General features: G+C 43.2%; 2 protein-coding genes across 9 annotated transcripts in view; one reads left to right on the forward strand and one right to left on the reverse strand.

The window, feature by feature from the left end:
- LOC142771727 (uncharacterized) overlaps positions 1–25,025 on the forward strand; it is a 189,086-nt gene that overhangs the window by 42,954 nt on the left and 121,107 nt on the right. The gene's annotated exons all lie outside the window — the stretch shown is intronic.
- LOC142771725 (uncharacterized) lies at positions 15,016–20,188 on the reverse strand. Its single transcript, XM_075873539.1, has 2 exons — positions 19,863–20,188; positions 15,016–19,774 (listed from the first exon to the last, which is right to left on the reverse strand). Exon 2 carries the CDS (start codon positions 19,764–19,766, stop codon positions 18,561–18,563), a length of 1,206 nt encoding a protein of 401 aa, XP_075729654.1. The 5' UTR covers positions 19,767–19,774; positions 19,863–20,188; the 3' UTR covers positions 15,016–18,560.

Raw genomic sequence — 25,025 nt, forward strand, 5'->3', positions numbered from 1 at the left:
GCAGGGACAAACTGGGCGCTGAAAGGAGGAAGGTCTATGTCAGTCGCGACGACAAGGTTTGCCACACTAGATACGGCCGCATCAACAGAAGGCGCATCACCAAACGGTAACAGCTCCACTTCGGCCCGAGCGCAGTCCACGACGGCGTGATGACGTGATAAAAAATCCCATCCTAGGATGACATCGTGGGAACATGAAGCCAACACGTGAAATTCAATGGTGTACAACACGTCTCGAATCACAACTTTTGCTGTACATGACGCGACGGGCTCAATTTGTTGGGCGCTCGCAGTACTAAGAGAAACCATGGGAGAAAGCATCGTCACTTTACGAAGAGAGCGGCAGAGTCTCTCACTAATCACAGATATCGCGGCACCGGTATACCTTCGACGATTACATCGATAAGATTGGCGGGAGACAGGCGAGGACTTGAACGATTAGACGATGACGCAGCTCGTGCCTCCGGAGCTGCGGCAGTTAGTTTTCCGTCTCAATGGAGGTGGGTCGTCGACGCATAGGCGACACGGAACGACGACTTGGTGAAGGTGAAGGCGAGCGGGAAGTAGAACGTCTAGAAGCGAATGTTCGGGCGCCGGAAGCAGTTTGCGCATCGCGTTCGTGAACTTCAGGTCGTACGTGAGGCGCGTGGTATGGAGGTCGAAACGAATAGTCAGGATATCTTGGTGCGTTAACTGTGAAGCGCCGACGACATAGACGTGCAACGTGACCTGGAATTCCGCAAAAGTAACATATAGGCCGGTTGTCAGCGGTGCGCCAAGGATTTCCGGCGTGTTGCTGTGGAAACGGCGCGGTGGACGGTCGCACAGGTTGTGGCGTATACATTGGCAGACGAGATGCAGGAGGCATTGCCGCGACGGCCGCATAAGTCAGTGGCGCGGCAACAGGCGTTGGTTGAGAGGCAGGCGTAGGTAATGGCAACGCCTCGGAGACCTGCTCCTGAATAGCCTGTCTTATTGTCGGCGTTAGGCGGTTCGTTGGTGCTTCGGTGGTCGGCAGATACGAGAGACATGAAAGTTGTCGTGCGACCTCTTCGCGTACATATTCTTTTATCTGCTCCAGCAGGGAGCTGTCACCACCGACGGCCAGGGCAGCGAGAGAGTCGTCTGCAGTCGTCGACCTCCGAACTGCTGCACGTTGTTTCCGAATCTCTTCCAAGCTCTGGCACAAGGTCACAAGTTCGGATACGGTACTTGGGCTCTTTGCCAGCAACATTTGATAGGCATCATCGTCTATGCCTTTCAAGATATGCCTGATCTTGTCATGTTCGGTCATCTCAGGGTTGAAGCGCCGGCATAAATCGATTACATCTTCAATATAGCTTGTGAAGTTTTCGCCCTGCCTTTGTGCACGTCCGCGTAGGCGCTGCTCAGCACGCAGCTTGCGCACTGCGGGGCGATCGAACACAGCTGCGAGGGTGGTCTTGAAACCGGCCCAAGTGATAAATTCAGTGCGGTGGTTTGTGAACCACAGGCTGGCGACGTCTTTGAGATAAAATGGGACATACTCTAATTTCGAGGGGTCGTCCCACTTGTTGGCGGCGCTCACCTTCTCAAACAGCTGCAACCAGTCCTCCACATCTTGGTCCTCGGTGCCACCGAAGAAGGGCGGATCTCGTTGGCGCAGGGTGGTAGGCACGATGACCAGTTGAGATTGGGCCGTGCTTTGCTGAGTGGTGCCTTGCTCGGTCGTCTGATCAGGCATTGCTGATGTAGTGGGCAGCTTCCGGCTTCGAAGTTCCAGGTTTGCGTACCCAGCACACTTCCACCACTTTGCAAGGGGGTTTATTAGCGACGCCAGATAATAGGCAGACAGCCGGTACAGAAACAAATGCTCGGGCAGTCCAGTGTCTACAGCTCGTGCTCGCGCTTCGCACTCAGCGATGGTCCCACTATCATTGCCTTGCGAATTCCCCACTACAGAGTGTATCGTTTTGTTTGTGCAGGATTTAACATTTGTCTGTGTGCTTTTTGCAGATGTGTCCATCTCTTTACGGAGAAACGAAGAAGTCTCAAGCTTTGGATATTGCCAGGAAAGCGTTGCACCAGTGTCCACCCAGAAACCATTCATTTCAGGATTATGTCGCAGTTTAACATTCTGTGAACATGCGATTGTGATGGCGATGTGACCGTGCCTGCTGACTGCAGCTTGGGCCTGGTTGTATCGAAATGAGTGAAATTGGCAATTCACTTTTCTGCACTCTTGTTCAATTGAAATTGGCATAAATGCAATTGCGAACCTACGCAAACCTTCGGCGCAGTGGGGGGGGGAAGGGGGGGGCCGTGCACCATTGAAGCTACGGGCGAAGCCTTCTCGAAGCATGGCTTCGAACTCTGCCTTGGCTATGTGCGCGCGGTCTGGGGCAAGGCATCGAATGCGGAAAAAAACCGGGAGCCTTGGAGCGGTCCAGATGTAGTGTACGGTGGCGGGCTGCACTTTACGTTACAGTCAGCTGGGCCGCAGGTCTCCAGCTCGTAGCACTACTCTAAAGAATTCCAGCGGTACAAAATGAGAGTTATGAAACAGAAACTAGAACGGAAATGTACAAAATACGAGGTGTACAACCAACCTTTCAGCGTGGCTGAGCTACTAACATCGCTAAATAGCTGCACTAATTCCGCACCAGGTTCTGACCATGTTGTGTATAAAATATTAAAAAAACTGACCTCGCAAAACGTGACAAACCTTACTTTCTCTGTACGATTCCATATGGTTCTCCAGTGAGATCCCTATTTTTTTATAAAGAGGTTATTCTCATTCGAATTTTGAAAATTGGCAAGGATCGGTACCTCATTGGAAGGTAATTGCCGATCATACTAACAAGTTGCCATTGTAACCTTTTTGAAAAGATGATTAACTACGGACTAATATATATTCTGGACAAACTAGTGGCACATACCAGTGTGGATTTCGTGAGGGTAGATCCACCGAGCGACCTTTTGCTATGCACCGAGGCACAAATCGACGATGCTTTTGCTCACAATCAATTTTTGCTTGCAGTATTCTTAGATAGAAGAAGGGGCATGACATGACAGGGCGCTGTGACATACTGCGAGATCTCCCACACTTAGGTGTGAGACATGCTTACCATAATCAAAATTTATTTCTACAACCGCAATTTTTGTGTCCGGGTGGGTAATGTCACGAACATTTGTCCAGGGGTGTGGAGTTTCGCAACGTACAGTCTTGAGTTGCTCACGTTTTATTAGAAAAATGAATACCCTACATTCCTACATACCACGCATTATATTTTACTGCACATACGTCTAGCCGAGAAAACGGGTGTGCCTTGCCGAGGAAACGGGTGTGCCACGTGAACACTGTTTGATGGTTCCTGCAGCATACCTGTCGCCATGGCAATCGCGGACTATACATTGCAATGTGTCTTTCGTGGAGGTCACGAAGCACGTGCCCATTCCACATATCTGCACATGCTTCCTGGAACTGCAACACAAGTACACATCCTTAGTTCTTTACAGACACTTCAAAGTCTTTTTCTTCTGTGTCATATGCAGCGGTCGGTCCATCTTGTTCGGAGGCCGGCATTATGTATCCCGATACAAGCATTTCCACTGCCGAAGCTTTTTCTATATTTGCTACCGTTCAACACACTGAACATTTAAAACTACAGAAAGCAGTAACTTACACAGATTTTCTAAGCATGGTAAAAGATCTGCAAACTCTTAACAAACACATAAACTTTGTCCTTGTCTTGCTGTATTCAATATTATACACAGTCTTTAAATCCAAAAAGCATCTCATGCTGCCCTGGTACCGCGAGATCTATCGTAACGTAATGGTGGACCAGCTAGCCACATCCGTCCACGAAAGCGCTGCCAATTGATATATACCCGCCTCTGTGCTTGTGATTTGAAACCTTTCTTTAAATGAAAGCTCAAGGCTTGTTGGTAGAACACCTGGGATTGGTACACACAGAACAAATTAAATGTAATCAAGCCATACCTTGGTAATTAGCTGACAGTGTTGAAATCGTGCCACACAGAAGTTACACTCACAAGACTAAGAACAGGGTATATACAGTGTACATTCACACCTTTTGTGTGGTGGTAATCCTTCTTTGTGTAATTGATGTGATGGATCATTTACGGTCAACTTACTGTTAACTTACCGACAACTCATACTGACTTCATCCTCAGATGTTCACTGGTAAAAAAAAATGCTTCTTAAATATATGTCATTTTTTGCATTTTTTAGATATAATTCTTGCTTTCACATCATATTGTCGTATCACATCATAATATTTAAAGGAAATCCATAGCATAACCTCTCCACAGAGGTTGTTGCTGCAGTAGCTACTCTGAGAAGCACCTGCCTCTCGCTTTCGGTTTCAAAGGCATTCAGGAGACACTCACGCTGCTTTATAATCACTCACTTGCAGAAACCATGGTCATTTGTAATCCATTTCATACCCATACATCATATCGTGTATCACTGTCATAATTTTATAGTTTATGCACACCTCTATACAGCACATGTTTTTAGGCCTCTATACAGCTGTAATGCACCCGGTCATCGCAATAATTGTCATGGCTTACATCACACAAAAGGCATGGCGCTCTTCGGCCACCCATGGCCCTTGCGCCATAAAACTCCACTAATCATCATATTGCATGTATTGCTTCGGCCTTGTGCTGAAACTTAAACTTTCTCTTTAAATTCATTTTTTATTTTCAACTTCAACTGCTCTAAATTGAATCACCCTATGTGCAGAACTTGTTTCGTTTCTTTTTTTTCTTCAATAGTATATATTGTTTCACCTGACAAATTACTGAAAAGTTAGTCATTCAGGTATGGCTATAACAGTAATTAAAATATTTCTAACGATCAAGACTGGTTTGTGCTAATAGTAAAAGTAAGTTTCAGTGTTCTACAATGTTTGTGCTGGCTTAACAGTGTTCTGTGGACTGTTGCAGATGTGTTTATCTCTTCAATGAAGAAGCAAAGTTGCATACTTTGGATATTGACAGGAATGGAGTGCACCTGCCCCTTCATAGAAATTATGCACCATTTTACACTTATGTTGGAGCTTAATGCATTATGAACATGAGAATGTGACGGTGATGTTAAAATGTTTGTGGACTGCTAAGGACTGGTTGCATTGAAACGAGGGAAACTCGCCACGCAGTTTCTGCGTTGTTATTCAAATGAAATTGGGAAGACTTTAATTATTCTATTAAGATGTATGTGTCGAAAGCTATGGTGTAACGAAATCGTGCCTTCCTTACGAAGCACAGCTTCAGTCTAAATAGTTATTAAACCACATCTTTACTCAACTATATACACTATGAGAAACAGTTTCATGAATAAGTAACTGCAATGTTCCATGCTTGTTATTAGCACTTTGACATTATTCTGCAATATACAAATAATAGTAATATAGCGGCAGTGTGGTGTTACCTCATCATTACTTTTCTTTGTAAAACCCTTGTGCGTCTCTCTCTGACTAGTGCTCAGCAATATATTCTAATAATATTGACAATCAAACTTTATTTCTTTCACAGTGTCTCATGCTAAGTAATAATCACTTATGTTTGATTAAATGTTTCTGTTCTTTTTTGCCACCAAATGTTTCATCATTTTTATTATATTGTTCGCTCACGACATCTTTGTATATTGTGCCGCCAAAGTGACGAGCAACAGCAATTGTTATAATCTGACCAATTAATGGTGTTCTTCATTGCCTATCAGGCTAAATCACTGCAAGATTGACCTCGTCTCCTTTACACGAAATTCTAGCCACATCTCAACCAGATGTACAGTCATTTGCACACAAAAAGTAAGTCACGTCGTTCAGATATCTAGGACTGCACCTGCGAACCAACCTTTCCTGAAACTGTCATGTCGATTACATTTTTTCAGCTACTAAACGCTGCCATGGGATGCTGAAGCGTAATCTGTGTTATGCTCCTGCACATGTGCAAAAACTTTCATATGTTAGCCGAACGTGCCCTAAAATTGGCAAGGATTCAGTCATATGGGATTTGGAACCAGTATAATGTAATTGATAACAAAGAATCTCTGCATAAGTCTGCTGCTCATGCTCATTTTATTTGACTATTTTCGTTTCACCTTATCACGGCCCTAAAATCTCGTGCAAGTGTTGATAACCTATCCCATTATTGTAAGCTTGCTCCTTTATCTCTTTTGCATACATACTATCATTATCCATTGCTTCATGATGACTTCTTTCAGTAACCTCTAGCCATGTTTCTATGCCTCGAATCGTCCTCTCAAGATCAAATGCATCACATGCCGTACCTCATCTTTTGCTGATTTGTTCATTCTAAAAACGATGAATGAGTGGAACCAGCTGCCTTGAAGCATTGCAATAGAAAGCAACATTTCAATAAATAATGACAAAAGTTTATAACCAAGTGTTATTTACTTTTTTATATTGTGCTTTATTATTATGTTATTCTGTCATATTGTAGTGCATTTACAAATATTTTTCAATATTTCCAATGTGTTGTGTTATTGTGTTGCCTTTTTCATTATACTTAAGCAAGTGTTGTTTTGTTTGACATTTTTTTATGCTTGATGTGTATCTTTTGCATTGTATATATTTTTTCTTTTTCCCACTGCCCTATGTATTATATTTTTTTGAGGGCCTTTAGAGGTTTCTTGAAGTGAGTGAATTCTTACTTTGATGTTGAATTTTTGCTAGTTTGTACGGAATGACAATAGTTAAAGTGCAATAAAACGACGACACAGAGACAAGGTGTCCTTCGTGTCCTTCTTGTCTCTGTGTCGTCGTTTTATTCTCGCGCTATAACTATCGTCTTGCTTTGATCATTCATTTCTCATTTTTCCTCTTGTCTCAGGTGATGCCTAAAGCACATTTATAGTGTGTTGAGCTCAGTGCTTTGTTTCATGTGACCATTTTGGCATCGTAAGGTGGCCTTCTAAGCATGAATCAATGTATAGAGATTGTCGAAGTTGAGTGTATATTGTTAAAAATTGATAAAGTTGGATATGTAGTGAAAAGTTTATGGAATCATGTAAAGGTATGAAACGTTATGTGGTGAATACCTCACTTCGTATTCTATGGTGAATTGTACTTTCATTCAAGCACGATGGGGACAATAATGAGAAGCGTGTAAACAGTGCTATTGTGCTCATTAAGTACCAATGTCCTGTACCATCTACATAAGTGCCACATCAGTTGGCCACGAAAAGCTGTGATGCCACTCGGCTCCTTGCCAAAGATTTTAATATCTTACTCCTTATGCTTCATGTGTTAAAATTTGAACATATTCTGTTGCTGTGGAGCATCACATTGAAGTATAATAAGTACATTCAATGTAATGCTGCTTAATGTTATGGCATATAATTAAGACATTTGGCTGTTTAGGCATAGTATTGTAATTGCGTGTAAATCGAGCCCTTGTGTATTTCCAGGATTTACCATACACTAATTGGAGCATTTGCTTACAGATAGGTGGGAACTATTGTCAAACGTGTCATGTCATCGCAAAGTTACTGCTGCACTAACATACAGTTTGAATAGGCAAAGATAATTTTGTACTTCATTTATAAGTGCAGCAACATTCTTTCATTACATGGTGCAGTAGTCCACTTGCAGACAATGTAGGTAACATGGTTTCCAATGCCCTTTCTGTTCTTTTTGCATGATCTCTTGTGCAGCATCCCATGAGCAGGACCATTCACTCATGTTCGTAGAAGGTGGACTGTACTTCTGCCGACAGTGCACCTATGTTACCAAGAAAAGTGGAAACATGCGAAGACACCTTCGCAAACACACCGGCGAGCGGCCCTTTCGGTGCCACTTGTGTCCAGCTGCATTCCCTGATTGCAGGCATCTTAAACACCACATTCGTACACACACAGGAGAGCGTCCCTTTACCTGTGACCGATGCAGTGCATCTTTCTCAACGGAAACTGTCCTCAAGTACCATGTGTGCACCACCACTGGAGAGCGCCCTTTCTCCTGTCACCACTGCAATGCATCTTTTTCATCTAAATCGAACCTCAAGAACCACGTGCGCACCCACACAGGGGAGCGTCCTTTTTCTTGTCACTACTGCAATGCATCATTTTCGAGGAAATCCAACCTTATAAGCCACCTGTCTTGTCATGAAAACAAGAAACCATAAAAACTGAATGGCCTGCTTGTTTTCTTTAAGAGGGTAGAGGTGTATCATGTGGAAGGAGCTTGTTGGTAAGAGGTGACAGTGGTAGAGTAGTTTGAGGACTAGATTTGAAACTTGCAATTGATAACGGCATGAATTAGTGGGAGGAAAGGAGACTGGTAGAAGAGAGTGCAAGACTTAAAAGGCCATCCTGTTGGTATGAATTCATTAGAAACACAGCGCTTAACGAACACAAAATACATCAGGCGGAGTTAGTTCAAAAGAGAGCCCGCTTTCTTGAGATATGATTCACACCATTATTCAGTACTACTGGGTAAAACTCTCTTCGTGAAAAAAACTGGTAAGCGACCACAAAAACTGGCTTTCGAACTTTGTGCCTACCAAAGTGTGGGGGAAAAAAATTCAACGCCAGTGAAACTAGAAACTGCAGTTTTTTTAATTACGTGTCCAATAATATACATATTGAGCTATAGTGGCAGTGCTTTTTCTTTTGTTCACCTTTGATTGTTTTTATTGATGTCACAACTGCATAATAATTAAACACTACAAGTAATGAATTACAAAACATTTTGTTCGCTAGCCTACTCCCACATTTCTCTTGCGAATTATTCGAATGTCTCATAGCCTGAATGAACCTGAGGACAAGATTGTTTAAATATTTTTACTTGTTTTATTTTGTACATACTCCAAAGGTCATTTTGAGTTTTTGTCAGGAAAGAGAAACAGTAAATACATTAAGGTCAGTATTAAAGATAGATATCAGTACTCATTGAAAATACTAGTACAGACTCTTTGAGTTGCAGTGTGAGGGTAAAGATCTACATTCATGAATCAAAACACTTACGTATACATCACTGATGCAGTCCTATCATACTTGGTGGTATAACGATACTATCACTCTCATACATATTCAGGAGTTACCAAAACAAAGGTTACACATTCTCGTGGAATCTTGGGACACCTATGCAGATTTCTTTTTCAACACGGCAGACAACTATGACGCTTTTGGCTGCATTGCTATGTTAACAAAGCTTATCAAAAATAACGCGGCCACTGTAAATCACCATGTAGTTTTCTAATCTGGAAGGACAGTTTTCATCACCGAGCTCTTCTGTAATCTCGTTGCAAAAAATTTGATGGATCAATTCTTTCAAAAACACTCTAAAATAAGATATCCGATGAGACAGTTCCAGTATCTCGTATATGTTTAATATGTCCATTTACCAACCTGCCCAGCAATGCATTGTATACATTGAGCTGTTAAGCTCAATGTGTTCAATTTCTCTCAGAAATATTTTTTTAAGTGTACGCTGTTCAAGACTGTAACTTTGTTTTGTTTTTTCTTGAAGAGGTGTGTATTAGTGAGAGCTTTTTTGATGCAGCAGAGGTGAAATGTTGGTTAGCCACTGAATGTGCCAATTGGTGCTGTTTTTACCACTTTCACTTAGTACTAGTGCAATAGACCTTTGGCATGTGTAGGACACGACTAGCCTTTCCGTGCTTGAGAGTGAAATAGGGGCATAATATATATCTGCCCAATCAGCACATTGAATAAGCTTGCTCAATTTCTATTCTACCTATGTCTTGGCCTTAACAGCATGTTGTATGGAGGAAGGGATATACTGTCATGACGAGAGCCACTCTTTCTTACTATCCAAATATGATTCAGTGATCAAATGCTTTAAAGACTACTAATCATGTTGGTGATAGCAACCATCAATACAGTAGAACTTGCTTACTGTCACTGTATATGGTTTAATCAGATTATGATATCTTGCTTTCTGTCATGTTTATTACACCATTTCGTACAGAGCACTTGGTTTAAAATCCATGAAATATGTTCTTTGTAGGTCAGAAAGGGTATTTAAGAAAAAAGAAAGAGAATAAAGACATGGAATTTCAAAGGCCACATGTGAAAGAGGTCCAACATTTCAAAACACTCTTAAGATCATATTCATTTTGTGCATTAGTGAAGCAAAGCACCTCAAACCAATGGCAGTGCATTCAAGAAACAGCACTTGCAAAGGATTCAAAATCTATCCTTTTTTACTAATTCCACCAGGGACACCCAGAAACTAGAAGATGGCTTAATTATGTCCTTCACTAGTATCTTGTTCACCTAGCTCCTGCATGATGCTCCACTAAGAAGCAGACACACTGTAGGGATGGTGATTAACGCATAATTGTGTGTACGCGATGCCGGACAAAGAATGTCTGGCCTAGAGATCTATCACCAAAATTGAAGATGTCCTAGTAGGACCCCGAAAAGATGCTGGAGTGCTTCAACTTGCTCAGGCGGAAGATTAGTGGCGATCACGTCTACAATGCAACGGCTGCCGCTGTGTTGGAACAAGGGTATCTAAGGCGAGAGCTTCAATTTGTTAATCTAGCAATTCACGGACAGGTGTGATTCAGGAATGCCTTGTAGAACCACGTAATTCATGAAGCCGAATTTTACGAGTTGTAGGCAAGTTCTTTTAGCTGTGATGTTAGCACCGTGTATAGGACTGCAACACTATGTGCAGAAAGTACGTTGGTAGGTGTAGCGTAATAGTCACCGTTGGGCACAAGTGGTGAGCTCGGGAAATTGACCTCACAGTTTTGGAGGGCAGGTGAACAAAGTCACTGCACTAAAATTGGCACGTAAGTCTGACTTGTGGGAGAGAAATCTAGGCCTAGTATGGGGTAGCGGGGACATGTTGCAAGGGCGGTAAAAGGGACGACCACTTGATGACCGGCTACAATAAGTTGAGCTGTGCACATACCGACAACAGGCACTGTAGCGCCATCCGCGAATCGCACGACATTAGTCAAGGGGGGTGTGAGGACGTTCCTCATGCAACGACAAAAATCCGAACTCGTAAAAGAGACATGTGCACCCATATCAATGGAAGCTTCAACAGATGTGCCATCAAGAGGTATTGCAAGTGTGTTCCAGTTCAGACGTAAGGGCAGCAGAGGATTTTTGGTTAATGTCGACAGGGCAGCTTCATCTCCAGAAGCTTCGCAGCCAGGTACATGTGGCTGTTCAACAACGGTGAAGGAGAGCGACAACGCATTAGTTAACGAGAAGGGCGACTTTGAGGTGGTGACGATGGGAAAGTGCGGCCGTAGTCCTCAGGGGTGGTAAATGCAGACTTGGTGCTGATCGGGTACTCATTGCAGGTCAGATAATGGTTGTTCGATGGACGGAATGGGTTACTGTAAGTCGGACACAGGCCAGAAGGTGTAGATAGCCACTTGCTGCGATAGTAATGAGCAACATGTCCCACGCGACCACAGCGTGGGACATGTTGCCCATATCGGGGTACGTATGCCATGTTGGACATGTTGCCCATATCGGGGTACGTCCCATATCGGGCTACGTACCCCGATATGGGACCGAGCCCATATCGGGGTACGCAGACAAATTAATAGGCCACATTCCTTGCACTCTCGCGTCGTATGTAAAAGACACCACACATTTTCTTCGAGATATTGCAGACCTGTGCGTTCCGAAACACTTATACTTAGCTAATCTTGATGTGTCCTTACTGTATACAAATATTCATACGATGATGGCATAGCGGCAATAAAAAACACGTACACACACCATAGATAACCTGACACCCCTGATTTCTCTGGCGTCACAAGCCTCGCAAGGCTAGTATTGGAACTGAACTCATTTGAGTTCAAGCAAGAGTACTTTAGTCAAGTCAGCAGAACCGCCATGGATACCAAGCTCGCACCAAACTATAATAACATTTCCATGGTAACCCCACAAATCAATCATTCCGTGTGGTAGACCAACGCCTCCTCTAGAAAGATTCCTGAGGAATGGCTCGCGCTCCCAGTGGAGTTGGCCTGCCTTCCGTTTTAAACAAGCTGCGCGCGGTGGCGCTCGCGACCGACACTGTCAGCAGAAAAACATAGCAGAAAAGGAACACAGGCCCCTGTGGCTAGCATTTTTGGATATCAAGGGAGCGTACGATAGCGTGGTTCAAGAGGAATTGTGGGGAATACTGGACACACTAGGCGTGGAACATGTAGTCACTAATCTTTTAAAGGGTATCTATAAAGGTAACAAGGTAGTTATAAAGTGGAAAAAACAGGTATCCAAGCCTGCAGAGGTAAAACGGGGGCTTAGGCAGGGGTGTCCCCTGTCACCCTTATTATTCATGATGTACCTACAAGGATTAGAGGCCAAATTAGAGGGAAGTGGACTGGGCTTCAACCTCTCTTTAGTCAAACAAGGAAAACTTATTGATCAGGCACTACCAGCATTAATGTACGCAGATGATATAGAGCTAATGGCCAACAACAAGGAAGATTTGCAGAGATTGATGGAAATCTGCGGTAATGAGGGAGATAGGTTAGATTTTAGATTCAGTAAGGAAAAATCAGCAGTCATGATTTTCAATGACAACGAAGGTAGTGAGCTTAGAATACAGGAGGTCATGTTAGAGATAACAGATAAATACAAATATCTGGGCGTATGGATAAGCAATGGCACCAAGTATCTGAGGGAACACAAAATATACGTGACAACTAAAGGTAACAGGAATGCAGCAGTGATGAAAAATAGGGCACTGTGGAATTACAATAGGTATGATGTTGTGAGAGGAATATGGAAAGGGGTCATTGTTCCTGGGCTGACGTTCGGCAATGCGGTCTTGTGCATGAGATCAGAAGTTCAAGCAAGATTAGAAATTAAGCAACGTGGAATAGGTAGGCTTGCTTTAGGAGCTCACGGGAATACACCAAATCAGGGAGTACAAGGTGATATGGGATCGACACCATTTCAGGGCAGGGAAGCTAGCAGCAAGATAAAATTTGAGAAGCGATTAAGATAAATGGGGGAGGAGCGTTGGGTTAGGAAGGTTTTCAGCTACTTGTACATGAAGAATGTCAATACAGAATGGAGGAAGCGAACCAGAGAATTGATTGGTAAATACTTGGAAAAGAGCAGGTGGCCAAACCAAAAAGAACTATCGGTTAAGAAGAAAGTGAAGGAAATGGAGACTGACATGTGGAGAATGGGCATGATTAAGAAGTCGGCACTAGACATCTATCGAACTTTTAAGCAGGAAATTGCCAAGGAAAGGATCTATGATAATACTCGGGGTAGCTCTCTACTGTTTGAGGGTAGACACAGTATGTAGTGCGTGTGGAGAGGAAGAAGAAACTGCCGAACACTTGATAATGTTCTGTAAAGGGTTTCACCCTATAGTTCAGGATGATGGCGCAGAGTTTTTCAAAGCACTGGGATTTAGGGACAGCGAGGGCAAAATAGACTTTAAGCGGGAAGACTTAACTAAAAGTAGGTTATCTGATTGGTGGCTAAAGTCAAGGTTCGAGTGAAAATTAAACCCTTCACTGCAAAGTACGAATCCTCAACTTCATTATTTAAAGGGAAAAAAAAAGATAAATGTAATGGTTAGTTCACTAATTATTACGGCTAGGTGGCGATAGCTGCCGCCCGATCTAAAGGGTACAGCCACATCCATCCATCCATTCATCATTATCACGGCGACGGGCGGTATCAGCATCTAGTAACGTTGGTATCAGCTAAGCGTTCTTCATCTGCGGCCCATGGAGGCGCGTCAGCCGAGAGTTGTTCAAGAGCTGCAACTGTTAACCACTATTTCAGAGGCAATGCAAAGTGTTGCGTTGTTGCACCGTCCGCCACAAGTGACGCTAGCGACCAAGAACATTTTCAAAATAAAGGAAAGAAAGGGTGTGGCAGCTGTTTTTTTTTTTTTTTCATGCAGCAGGCATTTTTTTATAGGAGGCGTTGGGAAGACGAACGCGCCACTTTCAATTTGCGGACTCACCTGAGTAGCTTGTGTTCGCCGTCATTGAAGTGCCAATGTGGCTTCGACGCTGCGGAGATTCGTCCAATTCGCTGAGCATCCTCGCGAAGGTGTCATCTGAGGCATCAGTGACGAGTGGATTCGTGGTATGATTGGTACCTTCGCGGAACGTCAAACGCGCACGATGGACGGCACGATGAAACGTGTGTATTAACCGTCAGGCAGCGAACATTCGCAGGTGATGTACTGTCGTTTATTTTCTTTGTCATGATTCCAAACAAATTTATGCATGTTCCCAAGTAACCACGGATATCCGTTAGGAATACGTCGGGACGTCCGTCTCGGATATTCCGGACATCCATCAGATATCCGCGGACGTACAATGTACGTCCAATGGACATACTGTGAATGTACAAAGGTAACAAATTTGTACGTTCGCTCGTCATCCGTTTCGGACAGCTGACACGGACATTAAAAGGACCATCAGGGGATATATTATACATATACACAGGTACATATATGTTCATAATAGATATGTATATTGATTTCTTATTCATTGTGCATAAATAATCTACCCCCTAATGGTCCTTTGAATGTCCATGCGGCCTGTCCGAGGCTGATGTTGAGTGAGCACAAATACCTAGCTATATATATATATGTGTGTGTGTGTGGTAATATCGAGGGTCCTTGAGGTTTTGTGCACTCTCGCAATTGATGCTTGAACGTCTTTCACAAGAACCCTTTTGCTGCAGATTAAATATCAAAGCGCTAAAATTATTTCTGGTGCAATGCTAAATTAAAACAAGATTCATGGACACAAATAAGGTGACGACTAGGGATCCGGAGTGCCAATTACCAGCTGTTTATTGATGGTATAAGCTAGAAAAAACAATCATGCACAGCGACGTGAAAGAGTACAGCGAACTTTCATGCCACTGTGCATGCTTAGAAGCTTATTTGTTTTCAAGCTTTTACCATCGATAAAACAGAATAACATATGTTTGGCAAACTTAGGCATCAACTTGCCCAGGAACAAGTGCTAAAGCGTAAGAAGATTGGGCTCACACAAGGTCTCAGATGCAATAAAATGTTTATTATCATTAGGTCAAATCATGTACTCTAGTAATAATGAATAAATAAATTAAGCAAACACTAATTAAATCAAGTACGATGTTCAAGTTGAAGTGTGAACACAATGATGAGAATAGAAGCACAGCTCCACACAATTCTAGCAGTGAAGGTAATACAATGAAAGAAGTTAACTGTGATTATTTCATTTTGTAATATCAAAATTAAAACTTACAGGGTCATAAAGACACAAGCTTTGGTACAAACAAAAAATGTCAAGAACATTTAGCAAGAAATAAAAAAGGTTTAAGTTAAAAACTGACAAAATCCAGTATGATGCAAAACACCATTCCAATACAATACTGCAGAACAGGCGACAAATATGACTGTTGCAAAAATACAAAAACAAACATGAAATGGGAAATGCCAAAAAAAATGTATAAGACAAATTCACATCATGGAAAGCACAGGGCTCAATTCCATCACATGCTGAAAATGGATGACACAGTTTTATTGTTTATTAAGTACAATAAACTATAATCATACATAAAACTGTCATTCGCCCATAAGCATTTTAGAGCTCTACATAGAACAATGCAATGGGACAATTAAGATACCCTTATGACATGGATATCTCTTCAACACTATGAACAGTCCTCACATAGACATCAGTTTTAATTCAAGCACAACCAATACACCTCTTTATCTTTGGAGAATGTGAATGTTTATTGCACAATAGTGGCTGTTTCGTTTCACTGCTAGCACAATATGGTGACCAAATAACTGTCATATTAAAGGGGTGGTGCCACCATTTTTTTTGAAGGACAGTTTACTCTGTCCTACAAATCTCCTGTGTATAGAGATAGCTCGGAGCAAGTGTGAAGTACAGCAAATGCCGAGATAGATTATTTTGGAATTAAAGCCAGAAGGGTGTCTTGAAGGGCCAGTTGATACACGATTTGCATGAGCGCATGACTCAAACTATGTACCTAAGAGACGACAAAAATTTATTGTCTTTCCTGTGCTGAGCAAAGCACCAGGAAATACCCAGCACAAGACAAAAAATTTCCGCCATCCCTTACGCACGCGGTGCGAGCCATGCACTCAAGATCGTTAGCAAAGCAGGCGTAAGGCTTTCTCGGCAGCCTATGCGAAAAAGTAAAGTAACCCCAAAGAGCATGCGTGCATAAAGAAGCACAGGACACAGTACGAGGAATGCATTAACAATGTATTACAACATTCCGTTGTCATGTGGCTACACCTATGCTGGACAGACCAGTCAATGTTTGAACAATCACCTGAATGAGCACCCGTTCAATCTCAAGACTTCAACAAGCAGCACCTTAGCAGCCCATTGTTCCTCGTGCAGCTGCACCCAGCTCTTCCATAATTGAAAGATGCTTTCACGATATCGTAACAAGATCGAGTGCGAAATCAACGAAGCCTTCCATATTAGGAAGAAAGGACACGTGTGTCAGTGAGCCTCCACTTGCCCTCCTCGAAAAAGAGAACATGTTTCTGAGCTGTTAACTTTGGACATTTTGACTCGTGAGAGATTCATCTTGCTTTTCATCTTTATGAGCAAGTGTTGTAGTCCTATTTGTTTTTGCAGCTCTATATTTTCCCGTGTAATAAACACACACACAGTTGTTCCTCAGTTCCATTGTTCCTCAGTGTTGTGCGGTCATTCTTTCTTCGTCCCAATTTAGTGCCATTTTTCCCTCAGTACTAGTAAAGCCAATTTTCCCAAGGTGCACCTCGCGACATCGACACTAGCTTGACGTTAGGCTACAGTACTAATTCTGGCGACATCATACAGGATACTCGCCTGGCCATGGGAACATCACAATTTCTTGCTCCAGCATGTGAAAAGCTCATATCGCGACTTGAGAGTACAGTAGGAACCAAGACTAGTTTTTAATAACATGTTGTAATTACTTTTTCAGGGAGCACTTACACTTATTTTCTAGGATCAGCAGGGCTTGGCTTAACATTTAACGCAACGGTGGTATAGTGTCTAAGGTACTCAGCTGCTGACCCGCAGGTCGCGGGATCAAATCCCGGCTGTGGCTGCTGCATTTCCGATGGAAGCGGAAATGTACGCCCGTGTGCTCAGATTTGGGGGCACGTTAATGAATCCCAGGTGGTCGAAATTTCCGGAGCCCTCCACTACGGCGTCTCTCATAATCATATGGTGGTTTCGGGATGTTAAAGCCCACATATCATTTAACGCAAGAAAACAACAAATTAAAACTTTCATGTAACAACCACTTAAAGGGGAACTCCGGCGTTTTTTCAATATTAACTGATTTCAATAAAACTTTAAACATGTGTTTTCATTGGTACCGTGATAATATGTGCCAAATTATGCACCCTACGTCATTCAGTTTCTTGGAAAACAACTTTTAAAATTAGTAGCCGATTCTGCAATCACACTAGTAAACGCAGGCCACCCTGTGCATGTGACGTAAGGGCCTACTCTTTTTGGAAAACCCTGCATTCCCCGGCAGACAGATGCAACGTGCGCTTTCTTCTACGAGGTGACAACGCTAGCACAGTTCAGTTTTGTCAGCTGTATACAACGTGTTCGTCATCGTTGATGTCGGTCTTACAATATTGAGCAACAAGAAAATCGATTCGGGGCATGTCAGATGCTTCACGCGCCGGCGAGTCGAAATCAAAAAGCGATGCTTCTGCGCTGAGATAGTAGCTGCAATCATTGCTGAACTTGTCACTAGTAAGTTCAGACGCTCTGGCACAGCTTGCTTCTGCGTCGATATCGCCAACTTGCTTTTCGCGCATCAGAAGAGGAATGTGAGCTATGTGTGCACCCTAGCAAGCCGTGGCGGGGTGTAGCTGATCTCGTGACGTCATCAGCGACGAATTCTCGAGACCTCATCTGATACCCACCATGAATGACAGAGCAGCTTCCCGTTTTGGTCTTTGTTTTGACTTGTCGCTTATTGCTTAATTAAAATTACTGACGAGTACCTGGGCAAAATTAACCACCTTAGCCTTTGCAGGATTGTCAATACTATTTGAAAACAGCATTATCTCAGTATGGTCGAAAATGCACCGGAGTTCCCCTTTAAGAAAACAAAGCATCTCTTCATAGCAAAGCGGTGTGTCAAAAACTGTTGAAGGGTAATCTATCCTAAATGCAATCAATTCTTCTTTTAGTGCCCTCAAGACAGATGAAGCAGTGGAATAGTAACAAATTTTCCGTGCCAGGGTAACCTAGCAACCTTGCGTACATTTATTAATGGCCAACATTTAACACCAGAAAGCTGTGAAACCACAAAAACATCAATGGTGCCAGAAATAAATGGCTTCTCATACAAGTTTTCTTTTACTTTGAATTCACGGCCAATGATGCAGGGCACCTTTCGTTACATATGGTGCTAACAACACATTAAGGTGAGAGAATTGTCTGCGCTTTGCAGGCCCAAGGCGTTATGTCTAAAGGACTACTTAGCCAAGCATTATGCAGCTTTTTCGCAATCCCCAAACACAACAGGTGCATATAGTCCAGTGGTGCAGAGGTCACACACTATATGGGCAGTGATGTTAATACTGATGCGCCCCGGTGATGGTCAGAGTCAATCTGACGCCTGAAAGAATCATTCGTACGCAAAGTGGATGACGTAGTAGGGAAGCTGAGTCGACTGTTTCTGTATGTACCCTCAGCTGTGCACTTAGGACACCCAGAATAACCTGTATGTCCTTTAATCTGAAACACAAATGATCGTGCTGGGGCATCCAAAACAAAACACTTCAAAGAAACATCAATTAGGTGCCCATGAAAAATCATTCCTTGGGAAAGAAGCTGTTGCAGGTCACTGACAAGTTTGTTGAGAAACTCATAGGCTGAAGCAGGCTTTCCTGGGCCTGTGAAAATTCCAACTACAAAGGGTGGTATTCTTCGATCTTCACGAATCATGCACTGTATGGGCCACAACTGCATGGAGGAGCGTTTGGAAATTGGCAGCCCGTCAATGTTAAAGGCAAGAGAAACATGACTGCCTTCATAACGTGCTTTTGACAAAGCATTCTCAAGGATTTTCTGTAGCCCAAAGTGGCAGTAATGTCCCGGTGCCATTGAACTGACAACAGGTGCACGCTGTGTATCTCTAGGCATGGCGAGAAGAGTATGAGCGTCGCTAGGCAGAGATGAAGAATCGAAAGTACTGACCTTGAGAATTTTTAGAAGGGCGGACAAAGCTGTATGAGTAACATTTTCTTTGATGACCCAACTGCGCAGTGACACAACAAAATCTTTGTGCTTTGACAATGCATCAGTGGAAGATGAACAAACAGGTACCTCCGGGACTCCGCTTACAGGAGAAGGCACATCGCTGAGTTGCATTGGCGAGCCTTCGGGTTCAGTGTGCGATGCTCCGGTGGACGAACAGGGTGAACATTTTGTAGGCGATGTGTCCGTTGAGTCACTTTCGGTGACGCAAGGCGAACTGCCCTCAGGGGGCGCCGAGCTGCAGCAATCCGCCTGAGTAGCTGCTGATGTAGCCGCAGTGTTTTCGTCAGCCCCAGGCACGCAAATGCTCGCACACTCACTGGCACAGCATGTGTTACTGCATGCGCGTAGTGTACCACACGCACTACTGCATTGTTCGAAGTTCCCGATTCCTTCAGACGTTGACGGCTGGCTGCCGGCTTGAAATCCGAAATCCCGAAATATTGCCTTTGTTTGCAATGACGCTTTCTTGCGCGTGTAAGACTTTTCCTTCGCTTTAGGCATGCTGGCACCTGCGACGGAAACACATTGTAGTACTCATACGAAGTTCTGAAGTCTTTGACTGTAATCTTAATAAATAAATAAATGTAGCTGTCTTACCTCCGTAGCTGGGGAAGAAAATACAATCGTATCTGCACTGGCACTACAAGCACGCCGCCATTATCCACAGGACCAACAGAACAAATCCAGTGGCTTGGCTTGACTGGGCGATGGCTCGCCAAACGAAACTTTTTTTTTCTCCGCTGTTTGGATAGATCACCGTCAATATAAACAACGTCGTTAAAGTAGCTTTATAATATTTAACAATTAGGCGGTGTATTACAACCGTTTTTGATGATAATTATTATCAAATAACCTAAATTGGAAACGCCATTTTTGTGACATGTTTCAGTTTTTGAGAGAGACATTTGCGACGCAGCAGCAGTGTCATCGCTAGCACCGTGTATCACCTTCCTCCGTGGTGTACCGCACGTAACTATTACATTTGTCGGGTTGCGCTCGCTCCGTGGCATTTATTTACCTAAAGTATTCTTACACGTGATTTGTAATAAACGTTCAGCAGTGAAAAGTTAGTCTATTCAGTGATAGATTGAGTGTATGGTTTCATTGTATATCTTTTGCTATAGTGGTCAACGGGATAAAAAAATTTAATTGATTTCATGGAACAATTATTTTTAAAACTGTTGGTCACTTTCGACTGACAAAAACTAGTAAGATAAGTGCACGATATACTACAAGCAATGCACAGTATACAACATAAATTATACGAGCACATATATTTTTAACCCTGACAAAAAGTGCACATGCCTTAAAAAACCCTGAACTAGATGCTATATTTTTTTACGTTTCAAAATAGGATTGATATGTGGGGTTAACGTCCCAAAACCACCATATGATTATGAGAGACGCCTACGTAGTCGTGGGTTCCGGAAATTTCTACCACCTGGGGTTCTTTAACGTGACCCAAATCTGACCACACGGGCCGACATTTCTGCCTCCATCGGAAATGCAGTCGCCGCCGCCGGGATTTGATCCCGCGACCTTTACGTTTCAAATAACCGTCGCATTCAGTTCAGAATGCCGTGAAAATTAAAAAAACAATACCTCATCCTTGAAGGGCTTTCTGGCTTCCCCAGCGTGTACATGTGTTGGCCTGGGAATCGGCATGCGAGTCAGCTCATGCCATCCACGGAAACTGTCTGCTCACAGATACACACATTCGCCACTACTCCGGCCGCTATACAAGGAGATATGAGCTCTAGATCTGAAAGCAGATCACTTGTGGATCACCATACGCAATTAAGGCCCCACTATTATCACAAGATTTAGAAAATTTCTGATGACTGCGAGCATAGGATATGCTCATGCACTGCAGTACTCCAAAACTAATTTCAATTCTCATGTGTTCTTTGGGGCCCTTTGATGGATAGCCAGTGGACATTCGCAACTGGCTGTCCGACTGAAATCCTGTTCGGATATCCACCAGGAAGCCACCTAGTACATCCCGTCAATGGACCTTCCTTGTACGTCCAGCGAATGTCCGTGCTGTGTCCGCTCTGGATATCCGAATTTTTCGACCTTTGGATTCATAGCGGACAGCCGACGGATATCCGTGGTTACTTGGGTTACTTATTTCTTTCTTTTACAAACTCTTCGGGCCGTTAGAACGTGGTTCGATGTAGTTCGTATTTCGATCCCTGAGAAGTGTAGGCGGGTGATATCGAAAACGTTGGTATGTCATCGGAATTGGGAAGTATGTAATGCATTATTGCAGCACTACCTTATGACGCTTAACTTGGAAACAGTGGACTGTGTTTTGAACACTGACTGTAGAGCTTGGAATGCACTTGGTCAAAATAACCAGGGGCGCACTTTCACAGCAAGCATCGCCGTGTGTCTTAGCGCTGCAAACATTATGTGACGCAGCTGATATATCAAATGCCTTCAATGACTATTTTAGTTCCAATTCTTCTGTTGACATTAACATTGTTCCTCCCTTCCGAAATCGTCTCTCTAATATCTCCATTGGGAATATTACAATTACCGCAGAGGGCATTCTGAACCTTATATTGAATCTGGACGTAAAAAAATGCAGTGGTCCTGATTGCATTCCCAATGCATTTCTACTCCGGTATTCCCAATGGTGTGCTCAGTATTTTGAAATTATTTTTAACACAACGATCCGCACCGGTACCGTTCCCTCGTCCTGGAAAATAGGTAAATACCTTCCTCTTTTCAAATCCGGCGATAAGCACTCCTTTTCCAATTATAGACCTATTTCATTAACCTCATACTCTTGTAAAATGCTTGAACACGTAATCTTTAAACATATCATGAACTTCCTCGAGTCTAATAACCTTCTGTCCAATTTTCAACATGGGTTTCGACGCGGGTTCAGCACGGTGACGCAACTTATTGCCTTTTCACATGACATTTCCATGAACCTTGACGCAGGATATCAGACTGATGCCATCTGTATCGATTTTTCTAAAGCCTTTGACACTGTTATTCATTCAAAACTCTTGCACAAATTAAATAAGATCCTCAATAACCCACAATTAGTTCACTGAATTTCTTGCTTTCTTTCGAACCGTTCTCAATTTGTGTGCTTTGATTCCGTTGCTTCTTCCCCGGCCAAAATCACTTCTGGTGTTCCGCAGGGCTCAATCCTCGGGCCTTTGTTATTTTTGCTTTATGTTAATGACCTGCCTGATATTGTTCATTGTAAGATTCGATTGTAAGATGATTGTGTTTTATATCATGTAATCCACTCGCCCAATGATCACATCCTTCTCAACGATTCATTTGCATCTTTCTGTAACTGGTGCCGTTCCTGGCAAATGAACATTAACTACAAAAAAAAAAAACGGTGTTCATGTCCTTTACTAATACATTGGTTCTTTCAGATTTCAACTACTCAATTAATGGACTGTCTTTGCTGAGAGTTTACCAATATAAATACCTTGGCGTGCTTTTCACTCCTAACCTGTCCTGGTCTCACCATATTGATTACATTACTTCTAAAGCGCTAAAAAAACTTTGTTATTTCCGGGGTACACTACTTGCGGCCCCTAGCGATACAAAACTAACTGTGTACAAGACCCTTATCCGCCCCGTGCTTGAATACGCGTCACCTGTATGGAACCCCTACAACCAGTGCGAAATAAAACAAATAGAATCGGTACAGAAAAAGGCCATTAGATTCATCTTCAGGCGTTATGACTCTGCTTTTTCACCTACGTCAGCATTACCATCTTTTAACCTATCTCTACTTTCATCGCGAAGGAACATTGAATCTCTCAAGTTATTACATTATATAATTTATTCGACGTGCTAACTTTCAAAAGATCTCTACTTAACATGTTCCAGACCTTCAACACGCCAATACCATCCTTTGAATATGACACCATTCTATGCCTGTAATAACACGTTTAAACTTAGCTTCTTTCCACGAAATGTTGAACTTTGGAATAACTTATCCGGTGACATACGTTCTTTGCCCTTAAATGAATTCTTGTTCTCCATAAATACCCTTTGACAGTTTGTATTTTTCCGTTTCACTGTTTATTGTGTTCTCTTCCTTGCCACCATGTCTTCATTATGCCACCATGTGATGCCATGTATTGCCACTTTGTATTTTGCTTTCCTTCGCAAAGTATTACACCATGTTTTGTACCGGCCTGTTACCCACTCCTGCCATAGCCCTTACGGGCTGCTGTATGTAAAAATAAATAATAATATATAAATAAAATATGTCATGGGCAACGCTCGCCACTAATAATCGGTCAAGATCGAGTGCCCCCGCACGCAGGGCTCTCAAACAACCCAAGTATATCTAGAGTTTCCAAAATTGGTGTCGGCGGTTCCTTCCAGTTCAACCATGCCAAACAAACACACGCACTCACTGCACAGTGGTTTATATGTTTACTTTTTTGCAGACGATACAGATTATCTTATTAAAATTTCATGACAGTAAGGTCCCTGTCATCATCACTGGTGAACACTACGCAGAGGCGGAAAAACTTTGCTGCACTTAAGGTTAAAATGAACTAAGCAGTGAAGACTAAGCAGTGAAGAAAACTTTTGATAATTCGTCGATAGTTCTCTGTATTTTAAGAGCTGTATGACGCTATAAATTGATGCACCCACATTTTAGAAATCTCAGAAAACACACTTTATTTGACAAAATACAAAGTTCAAGGCACCACGCGAGGCAAAACCGAAACTAAGCTCATTGAGCACGCAGGAAATTCGTCAGCTCATTTACGTCAGGCCGCAAGTTCTTTGCACTTCTTTCAAGTTGGAGAAAAAGCCTAGTCAGAGGTGCACACTAAACACGGAGAATAAGCTTCAACTCTCACAAGCAAACGAAGCTTCGGGAGGCTTACAAAAACAAGAAACAGTTGATTGAATTATTTATATTCATTGATTAAAACTTTATTTTGGTCCCGAAAAGACGCAGGCGAGACTCCGCGCCACCTTGCTAATCCCACGTAGGGACCGTCAAGCCGAGCTTGGCGGCCCGTTAGAAGCAGTATTATTATTATTATTATTTTTACATCTGCCACTCATGACGCGATGCGCTCGTGAGAATGCATGTTTAGTTCTGGGCAGAACAGGGGCGGCGCCAGGGGGGGGGGGCAAGGGTGGGCTGGAGCCCCCCCCCCCCAAATTCTCGCCTGCCCCCCCTATGCCCACCCAAGTGCCCGGAAGCATATATTGAAAACCTAGTAGGAGCAGAGCTAGCAACCGACGGCGAGAGCTGATTGGCTACTTGCGCCGAGGGACGCTCTGACGTCACACCATAGCAACGGTGACGGTGCCGCTCCGGACCTTGGCCGCGCGGGCTTTTCCGTCGAGAAGCTGGGCTGCACGACCATATCGAATCAAGCCATACGCAATTCGATGTGGCAATTCGATATGGAGGCTGCTTGCTCGCTCGTTTCAGCGATCGCTTTCCAGACTACAGTATATAGGCAGTGGAACCCAGAGCGCACCAGCGGCACGGCCTTGTTTAAGCTTAAACCGCGTAGGCCGCTGCACAAAAGCACGCAGAAATGTGGTTTGGTGTGAAGGGGAGAAAGATTCGTTCTGCCAGCCTCAAGGACCCCACAACCCGCGAAAGACTTAAAAAATGCTGGCCGTGGACAGCGGGAAGGAAAAGCGCACGTGGCCGTTCGCAGCAAAAAAAGTTAACCTCTGAAACAAAATTGTCATGCAAAACAAGAAAACGAACAAACCTATCAACTACATTTTAGAGAA

Source organism: Rhipicephalus microplus, chromosome 9, assembly GCF_043290135.1.
Source record: "Rhipicephalus microplus isolate Deutch F79 chromosome 9, USDA_Rmic, whole genome shotgun sequence".
In the NCBI taxonomy this organism is placed as follows: domain Eukaryota; kingdom Metazoa; phylum Arthropoda; class Arachnida; order Ixodida; family Ixodidae; genus Rhipicephalus; species Rhipicephalus microplus.